At 34.0% G+C, this 11,769-nt stretch overlaps 1 protein-coding gene across 2 annotated transcripts in view; it reads left to right on the top strand.

Moving 5' to 3' along the window:
* Positions 1-10,980, top strand: part of CDH19 (cadherin 19) — an 86,457-nt gene extending 75,477 nt beyond the window's left edge. The window contains exons 12-13 of one of the 2 annotated variants that reach the window (XM_004268074.3): positions 2,116-2,367; positions 5,293-10,980. In XM_004268074.3, the coding sequence (XP_004268122.2) occupies positions 2,116-2,367; positions 5,293-5,783 (743 nt within the window). In that variant the 3' untranslated portion in view covers positions 5,784-10,980. Of the gene's footprint in view, positions 1-2,115; positions 2,368-5,292 lie in introns of those variants that run through there. The other variant, XM_049698007.1, reaches the window with a different exon arrangement.
* The last annotated feature ends 789 nt before the right edge of the window (positions 10,981-11,769 follow it).

The following is an 11,769-nucleotide window of genomic DNA, read 5'->3' on the forward strand; positions in this document are numbered from 1 at the left end:
GGAAATTGGAAACAAACTCAAAGTAGTGTCCTAGGAATATCATTTCCCCATTTCCCACTGGATTTCTTTAAATTAGAAGCACTTTTTCAAGTCATCATTGGCTATAGGCCCCTGTAAAGTCTGAATGACCTTGCAAATATAATTGCAGTTCTGACACCATGGTTCCTTTCACGTCTTCACATAACTCAAACTTCAACCCATGTCTGGGGAAGAAAATGATATATAATCATGTTAGCTTGATTGATTGAAAGATATTTGGAGTCATTAATTAGGAGCTATAAGTATTTGGAATTGGCTTAAGACTATGCTTTTTCCTTCAAAACGAAGTCATTATATCAGCCTGAGAACAAAATCTAAAGGATTTTGTACAGAGGGACAGAATTCCTTTTCGTTCCATATACAAGGGGAATAACTTTTTACAAAGCCACTCTGTTCTTTTTTCCTTCACTTCAGTAAAATATTTTTTTGTCATTACATGGATTTCTATTCTAATTTTGCTTCATATCTCAAAGATATGAAACACCGTAGGATTCATTACTCAAGCATCTATAACCAAACACCTGCAGCTGTCCTTCCTTACAACTGAGTTTAAGCTCCATATAAGGGGAGATCTGTTATGGGAGAATAAATGCAGACACATTCTTTTCCTTTTGTCTTTGTCAAATTCCCCAGTGAAGGAAACTCAAATAGATTTAGGATTTAAAAAAATGCAAATATCAATATAAGAAATAAGCTGTGGGTTAGTTTTGTTTATGTAAATATAAAATAAGTTAGTGGAACAAAATAAATATATTAAAACATAAAGAGAATAATTGATTTGGTTTAATGTTTGCAGTTACAAGGAATTTAATGAAATACATACCAAAAATATATAAACTCTCTCACCTCTTCAATCTGCCTAGTGAATAAAATCACAAGTGTTTTATAGACTTCAAGAGCATGATGGAGAATTAGTTTTTAAAAGGTGATTTGGGAAAAGTCATAAGTAGGCATACATTTCAAAAGACTTCCATTTATTTGCATTTGCCTATGTCAAATTCTTCCATTTATATATTTCCATTTATTTGTGTCTTCTAACATTTGTTTGATTGCCACAGAAAATATTTGAGGGAATGCCAATACCAAAAATCAAAGTCAAGGGCTTCCCTGGTGGCACAGTGGTTGAGAGTCCGCCTGCCGATGCAGGGGACACGGGTTCGTGCCCCGGTCCGGGAAGATCCCACATGCCGCGGAGCGGCTGGGCCCATGAGCCATGGCCACTGAGCCTGCGCGTCCGGAGCCTGTGCTCCGCAACGGGAGAGGCCAGAACAGTGAGAGGCCCACGTACCGAAAAAAAAAAAAAAAAAAAATCAAAGTCAAGTCGGGGGGAAACACTAGTACTGAGACACAATAAACTGCCCTGGAAAAGACTATTTAGAATAATTTGGGATTGAGGGAAAAGCAATTTCAAATGTGTTGAAGTATATATTGTTTATTTTTGTTAATTTTTTGAATCTTCTGTCTAGGTGAATTAATCAGTACTACCAAGGTTTAACGATTCTCTGAAATTTAAGTAGAAAATGGGTTAATAATGTCAAAATGAAATGAAACATTCTAATAGAATCTTTTACACCAAGTAAAATGAATTCTTTTGTCTTATTAGTAAATACATTATTTGAGATCACTTGCTGTGATAGGGAGATGACTTGAAAATCTTGTGTATTTATAGTATTTGTGAAAATAATGAGTTTCTACTAGAAAAAGCACTGTCATGAGTATTTAACCCAAATGAAAGTGATACTGTCATTATAAAGTTAATGCTAGTACCCCCTATTTACTATTGATATCTAATTAAAATGCTGTTTTCTTTTCTGTGTTCCACATGTACATTTCATATATTTATCAAAAAACATTTTGGAACTGATTCATATACTTTATCTAATTTTTAAATTGGGATTTAGGCAATGTCAAAATCAATAATGACTTTTTGAGTTGATCTCTTGTCTTTTTTATCAGAAATTTGCTCTTCCCTATTTGAACTTATTTGAGCTCTACACTGCTGCCTCTAGTACATTTAACTGGTATGAATTTCTTTTGTATTATTGAAAAAATCATGCACATGGATTTTTGTTTTAGATAACACAGCTGTAATTTTGACTAATAGAACTGGTTTCAGCCTTCAAGAAGAGCCTGTCTTCTACGTATCCATCCTAATTGCTGACAATGGAATCCCATCACTTACAAGCACAAACACCCTTACCATACACGTCTGTGCCTGTGATGACACTGGTAGCACGCAGACCTGCAGTAATAAGGATCTTATGCTTTCCATGGGATTCAGGACAGAAGTCATAATTGCTATTCTGATATGCATTATGATAATATGTGGTAAGTTGTGTGAACGGAGCATATCTTCATTTATTGACAGTAACATGATAAATATAGAAAAGAGTTAATTCCATTATAATGGTATGTGTGGGCTTGTGTGTGTGTCTGCATTTAATTGCCCTTCTTAATGTGTTACAATTCTAAAATCAAGTGGAGTGAATGAAAAATAGAGTGAGTATGCACTTCAGGTTGAAAATAGTTGATCCTTGAATTCTATGAGTATATGAGTATACCTGTGCCCATCCTTTTAAGAGTGTTTTGGACACACACATTGTAACATATGTAGCAATATAAAAATTAGTAATAATAATGGTGAGATTCCATTGAGTGCTTATTATACTCCAGGAGACTGTCCTAAGTGCTTTACAGAAATTATGCAGTTTGATCCTCAAGATAACCTTAAGATGTGGTGACTATTATCACCTTCATTGTGTAGATGAAGAAAGTGAAATTCCAAGAGTTATATGGTTTACAAAGGGTCATGCAGCTAGTAAATGAAGTGCTAATATTCCATAACACACCTCTATCCAACCTGATACTGCAGCTCACTGAAGCCTAGGAGCATTGAGGAAGTAAATGTTAAGATGAAAAAATGTAAAAGAGAGGGTCTTACTTAAAGTGCTAACACAAAAGAAATAGTAAAATAGCTCCACCTGTTTTTGTTTGTTTTTGTTGCTGCTGTTGTTTTCACAAGGAGATAAGTTATTCTCATTTTACGGATGAGGCAAATGAGGCCCCAAATGTTTTAGCCAGGCTTTCAAAACTACATGCATCTAGCAAAAAATTTTCCCTTTCTTTAACATACCAGTATATATAATCTAAACCCTTCTCTTGCTTTCCCTCATAGCTTCATATCAAAGCCAACACAACTTTACAGAGTGTTGACAGCAATGGTATCAGCCATGGGTTCTGGAATCCCAAACTCACTGCTCAAAGGGACATACAAAATGTTTCAGGATTTGCTTTGCCTTCACTCTTCTCGTCTGTCTCAAAGCTTTCCTCTTTTACCATTCAAAGTTACCCTTCATTTCTACCTAGCTTCAGTTTTTCAAAATAATTTTTAATGATCTTTGATCATAAAACTGAATTTAGAGCTACATAGCTAGATATCAGAAGCAAGAAGTAGTAAAAACAGTATAATGTTTGCAGGATGCAAGTACTAAGTTACTCACTGGTACAGAACTAAACCTAGTCCCGAAACCCTGCAAGTAAATACCAAGGGCAGCCTCACAGTCAAGAGCACGAGTAATACTGAGAAGGTGGGAAATCAGGGTAAACCAGTAGTCAGCAGTTTCCTGTGAAAGTTTCAAGAATACGCTCTTCAATTTTCATAGATTGAAAAATTATTTATTAGATCCCTTTCTATTTCAACCATATACCTCTGTTGTATTAAAGTACAGTGCCAGGATTCAAACACAATGGCCTTATTTCAAGAACACTATTTCAATTTCTTTAAGTGTAAAATTTATATAAAATATGGCCTAATGTATTTCTCTTTGTGATAATATTAATAACATTACTTCCTGTTTCAATTCTTATAGATGAAATGATGAACAGCTACTTAAGATCCAAGATTGTGTAAGGATTGGCTATCCATGAAACACACACAAACACACACATATACACATGCACTTTTCTTTAAAATTTAAAAATTTAAAAAAGCATTCTGAAATTGTTCTATTTCTACACAATGCTAAAATTATCTTATATAATTGATCGATGTGGACATACCAGTGTTATGATTCAGAAACCTGATAGGTTTGGAATTTCTGAAATTAATATGGTATAACAAAGCACGGATTCTGAAACAACTTTCTGGTTTTGAATGCCAGCTTTTTGTTTCCTAGCTGTGTGACTCTGGGTATGTGACTTAATCTCTCTGCACTTCAGTTTCCTTATCTTTAATAGAGAATTATAATAAAATACGGGTATCATAACTAATCAATGAATAAATGTAAAGCTTTCAGAAAAATGACTGGTACATACTTTGTAGTCAATAAATATTAACTTAGAAAATAATTATGCCACAGAATTTGTCTCAATGGCGAAAAACAAATCAGTTCTGTGTGCTTAACTTCCACTAACATAGATCATTGGTTACTGAGATTGGCAGATGCATATAGATTCTACTTTGTGCCATTTTCAATATATAAGAAAAATATAAAATTTTTAATCTTAAATTGATCATCATAAACAATTCACTATATATATATATATATATATATATATATATATATATATATGGTTTTTTTCTTTTGCGGTACACGGGCCTCTCACCGCCGCGGCCTCTCCCGTCGCGGAGCACAGGCTCTGGACGCGCAGGCCCAGCGACCACGGCTCACGGGCCCAGCCGCTCCGCGGCACGCGGGATCCTCCCGGACCGGGGCACGAACCTGCGCCCCCTGCACCAGCAGGTGGACTCTCAACCACTGCACTACCAGGGAAACCCAATTCACTATATTTTTATGATGTTTTTCTACTTTAAACCATCAGCCAGAAAGATTGTTATACTTCCTTGTCATTCTGCAAGTCCCTTCAGTAAATTTTCAATAGCAAATATATCTTTTTGTCTTATAATCAGAAAATCGAAGCTTATGTCTTGAGCTTATAACAGAAGCAAGAATTATATAGTTTATTATAAATAAAAATATTTAACAATATCTTATATATTATGACATAATATTTATTAAATAGTACATTATATTTTTATGTATAATATATAATATAAAATATTGTAACATACAATATTTAATAATGTGTTTAGTATAAATATATGATAACATACTAATATATGATATTTATTATATATTATATATTTATAATATAATAGTAATATTATGGGTAATATGAAGCATATGTATTTATAATATATAATATTGTATTGTATTTGTGTTAATTAATGTTCTTGTATGCTCTCTTTGACAGGGTTTATTTTTTTGAACCTAGGTCTGAAACAACGAAGGAAACAGACTCTATTTCCTGAGAAAGGTGAAGATTTCAGAGAGAATATATTCAGATATGATGATGAAGGTGGCGGAGAGGAGGATACAGAGGCATTTGACATAGTGGAGCTGCAGGGTGGCACAGTCATGCGGGAACGCAAGACTCGGAGAGCCAGCAGGGTAGAGATTCGGAGCCTGTACAGGCAGTCTTTGCAGGTTGGCCCAGATAGTGCCGTATTCAGGAAATTCATTCTAGAAAAGCTCGAAGAGGCTAACACTGATCCCTGTGCCCCTCCTTTTGACTCCCTCCAGACCTATGCTTTTGAGGGGACAGGGTCCTTAGCTGGATCCCTGAGCTCTTTAGGGTCAGCAGTCTTTGATCAGGATGAAAACTATGATTACCTTAATGAATTGGGACCTCGCTTTAAAAGATTAGCATGCATGTTTGGTTCGGCTATGCAGTCAAATAATTAGGGCTTTTTTATTAATAAATTTTTTTAAATGCTAATGTGTATTTGGGCAAACTGGTAGTCTCTTGGTAAAGAGTTGTATACTCCGGTTCTTGGGAAAAAGGAAAAGACCCAATTTATAATGTTTTCTGATATTCTTGGGGTAAGTATCCCATGGTTATTTCAAGCTACCCATCCATTGTCACTGACTGCAGGTATGGGGAAGTGAAGCTAACAGTCAGCTCTCGGGTGCCAAGGCAGGCCAGCTCTAGTGTGCCCCTGAAATACTCCTCTGACATTTTTCCAATACCATCCAATACAAATTCTCAAAATTTTTGAAAGTTTAATGTGAAAAGGGCCCTGATCTAGATTGTCTTAATATTATTTCATTTATCCATTTTTAAAATCTTAGACAAAGTAAGAGTGAAGAGTTTATGTGTGTTAAGCTCCCGATACTCTACAGAGATAAACACCTAGGAGAATCTCAGTGGTTATATACATCTTTTAAAAACTGTTTCTTTTCTATGAATAAGCAAGCTTCTGACTGAGAGTCTATGATTCATTCTAGTTTGATATTTTAAAAATGTCATCAAGACCACATTTTAAAACTGATTTCAAATTTAGACAGATGCTTTGTATCTGTTAATTACTCAAAGATATAGTGTAAATTTGTATTCTCTTTGATATTACAGCTTTATATAAAAAAAGGGACATAGACTTTGTTTAGGAGATTTTCATATGTTATTTTCTTATGTATCCAAAATACATCTTTATCATGTCACAATACTATGATAAAACACATATCAACATTTACTGAACATTAAATTTGAACTTTAAGAAAATGGTAGAAAGTGTGAAATTTTTTTAATTTTAGTTTTTGATTTCTAATTTTATTGCTACTAAAAATAATATAAATGAAAGGAGTACTAGATTCAAACTGGAGTTATTATTCATCCTAAATGTTACGATCAGCTGCCCTGCTCTTACCATGCATAAAATAAAACATGATAAAATTCTCAGCATTTCCTTTTTTATTAAGAGATTAGACTATAACTGATTCTTCTGTGTCATTTTTTTTATTATGGAATATAAAATTAGGTACAATAGTTACTTTTATGGTAACATTATGAAGGAAGTATGCTAAGCTGCTGGACATAAAGCTTTAAGGTAACATTAGATAGTAAGATAATAAAACACTTTAATTTTAATCAACCTTGTAAGAATGATTCTCAATTATTCTATCCAAATCAAAGTGGAATTCAAAATTCACAGGTTGAACAGAAAGAAAGTAGTGAATACTGTGTCCTCAAAATAGCTTTATGTGTTCATTTTTTATTAATAGCATGTGAAACTGAGCTGAACCAAATTGACCATATATGTTCTAATCAAGTACTTCAAATAATTTTGAGCTAAAGTTGGAGTAGTTCAATAGCTACAATATATTTTTTCTCTGTACTTTAAGACAATACCATCCATACCATGTAATAGAAGAGAATTTTTTCATCAGTATCAATCAGGTACCATTATGTCAGCAACACAGATATCACCATTTTACAAAAGCCTGAGAAAATCAGACTTGAAATACAACAATTTAGGAAGATATTAAATGTAGTAGAGAGGACATAAGCTGTAGTAACTCCTGGTATATTCATATCGTTATTTACTTAGGGAAAAGTAAGAACAGTAAACAAAAGAAAATTCAAAAATAAAGTAAAAACTTGCAGGTAAAAAAATGTATGGGTTGAGAGAACATTTATATTCCTATCATATGGACATAAAAATTGAAAGAGTATAGTTAGGGAAATTTTCATGAATTATTCCATGAATGGCTGTACCCTGTATTTAGAAAATAGTGCTATATAATCTTGGTTGAACTGGAATGTATGATAAACAGCAGATGAAGCAATCCATGGAAAATAGATTAGAAAAAAAGAAATAGGGTCTTCGGAGGCTTGCAGTTAGTTCAGTCATGAATGAAAGCCTTATAAACAACTTATCAACTTGGATGAACACCTTATAAAAATGCAGTATCTGCATCACTAAGTTTAGTGTTTGAGTCCAGTGGCACTAAGAAGATGTGTTAAAATAAATTCTGGTTTAGTTAATGATAGGATTGTCAATCATAGGGTACATAGGAAAAGAGATTCAGGGCTGGATACCTATTTGCTAGTCTAGAAAGTGTCCTTTTAAACTATATCAAGAAAATACTCTCTGATTCTAGTAGAGAAGTTGCAATTTTCTAGAAGTTATACTTGGTAATATTTCAATAACTATTTTAACCTTTTTTTCTAGTCACACAGTTGTTGCAAGAACACAGCTGTATCCTAAGCTAAAGACATGACATTAAGGTCTCATTTTTGTAAATTTTAATAAAGGTAAATCAATGCGAGGATATTTATGAAATAGCACAGCTTTGCATTAATACCTGCACTACTTAAACAGCACCCTTCATTAACTTACATGTTTATGTGTAAGTCTTAAGTTACTAGTGGTTGAAACAGGAAAATATTGAAATCCTTTATAGGGATCAGAAAATGTTAGCAATAATAGTTGTTCACTAAGCACATAGCTTGAGCCTATCAGATCTGAGTTTGAATTAGTTCACTTTTATTTAAATAATTGTGTGAACTTTATCGAACTGTCTAATCTTTCCGTATCTGAGGTTGTGATCGGTAAAACGAGGTCCAATGTATGTATTTCACACGATTGTTGTGAAGAATAAGTAAAACAGGAAGCACACGTAGTACCAGACAAAGCACAAGAGTTCAATAAATATCAGCCCAGCATCGTAACAGCTGACCTTATTCTGCTGGAATGCACAGATCCCTTTCTTTTCTAGCACTGAGTGATCCCAAGGGCTTCACAGCGCATTTGAAATATAAATCAGTTTTCTGACCTGACATACAAGGTCATGTATTATCCTGTGTCTGCTTATCTCTGTGTGCTCTGACCTCTTCTAATGCCATGCTCTAGGCCTGAAGCAATCTTCCTCCAAACATTTCTATTTTTCATTCCCTCACTTCATTCAAGTCCGTGATCAATTGCAACTTCCTCAGAAAGGCCTACCGGACCACTCTCTCCCACTGTGTCCCTTGCTCTGCCTTTCTTTGCATCAAATCACTCAGCTACTCTGTAGCAAGTACATTATATATATGTTACTTGTTATTGCCTTTATCCTTTATTAGAATGTAAACTCTAATTGGGCAAGGGGTTGTCGGACTTTTTCATTTGTTCTTGTCTAAAATTGTTTCTAGCACATGGTATGTGACCAATAAATATTTCTTAAATGGATGTAATAATGAATCCCAATCTATTTTACTTGGTCCTGTATAGAAGCCGTATTGACATTGTTGAATATTAATGTGAAATTAATGTATTTTTCTAACCAGGTTAGCACTGGGTAGTTCTGGGTTACAATAAGATTTTTCAAAATCTTTCTAGAAATTATATGAATTTGGTATTTTAACTTGTTTGTACTTATTGATATCATTTCCTGCTGTGGGGAAAGGTAATAATGTTATACTGTTTAGTCAAAACACATCCTTTGATGATTGCTGTAGAAGTTCTCATATGAATAAGTTCCCATGAAGTGTGATGAATAGGAAAACATTTGTGATGCATGAGAATTCTATGCTTCATGTTTTAGAATACAATTTGGTAACAAATGCATTGTTAAGCTCACAGGGCTACACAAAACCTACAAGGTAGCTTCATGTTCTTTTATATGATATAAATAGGCATTAGATATCAAGTACATTAAAAGCTGGAAATAAATGTAGAAAAGGATTATGTGGTTTTTACATATCCAATTACGTCTGTCTTATATATCTATGTACCCCTCCAACCATCCTCCCATCCACATATCCATCTATCAACTATCTCCTTTCTACTATCTATCCCCTCTTCCAGGAAACTATAATTTCACAATTACATTAGAGACTAGCATCTCAATCACAGATTAGATCCTTGAGACACGTTAGTATTTCTTGCTGTCTTTTTTTCCTAGAGAGCTCTAAGGATGGGAAGCTGCCTGATATGAAATGGCAGGGAAACAGAGAGGGCTAAAACTGGGAAAAATGCAGTTCCTGGCCTTTGGCAAGGCAAAACTGCATGAATTTCCCATAGGTTAAGTGGTTCCAGGTGTAGAAATTTTGCACAGAATGTAGAAGCTGAAAGGGAGCTTAAATCAGTCATCCAAAGACTGTGTCACACAGGCTAAGGAAAAACAGGGACCTCTGGTCCTTAAAATGTCTCCAAATACCCAATGCATGAGCTCCAGAATAGAGTGCCAGCAGTCAGATGCCTGTCATGACACAGAACATTGGCTGTGAAATTATGATAGAGCCAGCCTTGTTTATATGCCCTTTATCTCTCATCTCTCCATCCCCACCCAGAAACCAGAGGTCCAGATGCAGCAGAGTAAGTGGAACAGGGAGAGAGACAACCACCTTGGCCAAAGTGGGCATAAGAAAGATCAAGGCAAGTGTTTCTTAAAAACGGAATAAAATGAAACATTTTCATGATGTTTCTTTCAAGTTACAAACTAATCAATAAAGTGGATACATTAACATATCAAATCAATTTGGCATTTCATATAGTTTGAATAATTTAAATTTCACCTTACTAGTAGAAAACATTAGCAAAATACAAAAAAAGTAAATATAATTTATAGTGTTCTTAGGACATTTGAAAGCCTGTTACAATAGTTTATACAACTTTATTTCATGCTATTTCTTTGTGCTTATTCATTTTAATAGTTAAAATGTGATATGTTCTTTTGGCTTCTGCAGTGCTAAGTGGTTTATCTCAGCTAGAAATAAGGCTGGACATGGAAATGACCATATATTCATGATTACATAGAGGTACAAATCTATAGAATATTTTGTCCTAGGAAAGGGAATAGAGATTATATATGGGATTCATCTGTACAATAGGGATATTAAGGATATATAAGTCATCATATCATTGGAGGAATTAACTGAAATAATACATATAAATAATTAACTGGGCTTAATGTATAGCAAACATGACATTTTTACCTGTTGTGATTCTTAAAATAATAATTATTATAATTATATTAAGTTTAACTTTAGGAAGGCTCATAGACTTATCTCCTTACTCTTGAAATATTATCGCCAAAAAGAAAATGAAGTGGAAATGGGCAAAGATGGCTAAAAGGTACAAACTTCCAGTTATAAAATAAATAAATCCTGGGGATGTAATGTACAGTGTGCTGACTGTGGTTAATAATACAAAAAAATGGAGAGAAGAAAATGAATTAATTCAGGACAATAATTAACTTGCTGTTACTTCCTGTCTGCACACCTTCACCCTTCCAGGGTAATGTGCCATTATTACCAAAGGAAAAAATTAATTGCTCAAGTTATACATTATGTATGAGATGTTCTGATTGAAAGTCGCTCCTCTGTGACATTTATTTGGAAAAAGACCTGCTAAGTTAAGTAGTAACAACATTTGCTGGCAACTTTTTCTAGGTATAAATATTTTAGAGACAAACAAAAACTATCAAAAAAGAAAGGGTTGGATTTGCTCACTTTTGTAACTAATGGAGAAATGAAGTTATTTCTATGCTTTATTAGAACTACATGGAAAACGTGAAGTTCACATGCTAATGGCTCCAAGAGAAAGCTTTCATACCAGTTGTAATATCTAAGGTCTGATACCCACAGTTCTAATTTTATGTTAAGAATTTAAAATTAAATTACAAAGCAGATTGTTCTCAGCAACTCTGAAGATAAAAAATGAAAAGCTGCACTTTGGCTTCTATCTACGTTACCCTGTCCTTTCTCATTTTAAAAACAAAAAATTAAGGACCTGTTGCCATATGTTCTCTGATGAGTACATTTTTATCATCTCCTTTTCTTCTATCCAATCTTAGGACTCAGGCAACTTCTAGGCAATTATCCAGCTCATACTGCCACCTCAGTTTTCAGAAACTCCTTTCTTATCCCAGATGACCTCCGTATTATTCCTCTGCGGAGCTAATTAAC

This window comes from Orcinus orca, chromosome 15 (genome assembly GCF_937001465.1).
Source record: "Orcinus orca chromosome 15, mOrcOrc1.1, whole genome shotgun sequence".
In the NCBI taxonomy this organism is placed as follows: domain Eukaryota; kingdom Metazoa; phylum Chordata; class Mammalia; order Artiodactyla; family Delphinidae; genus Orcinus; species Orcinus orca.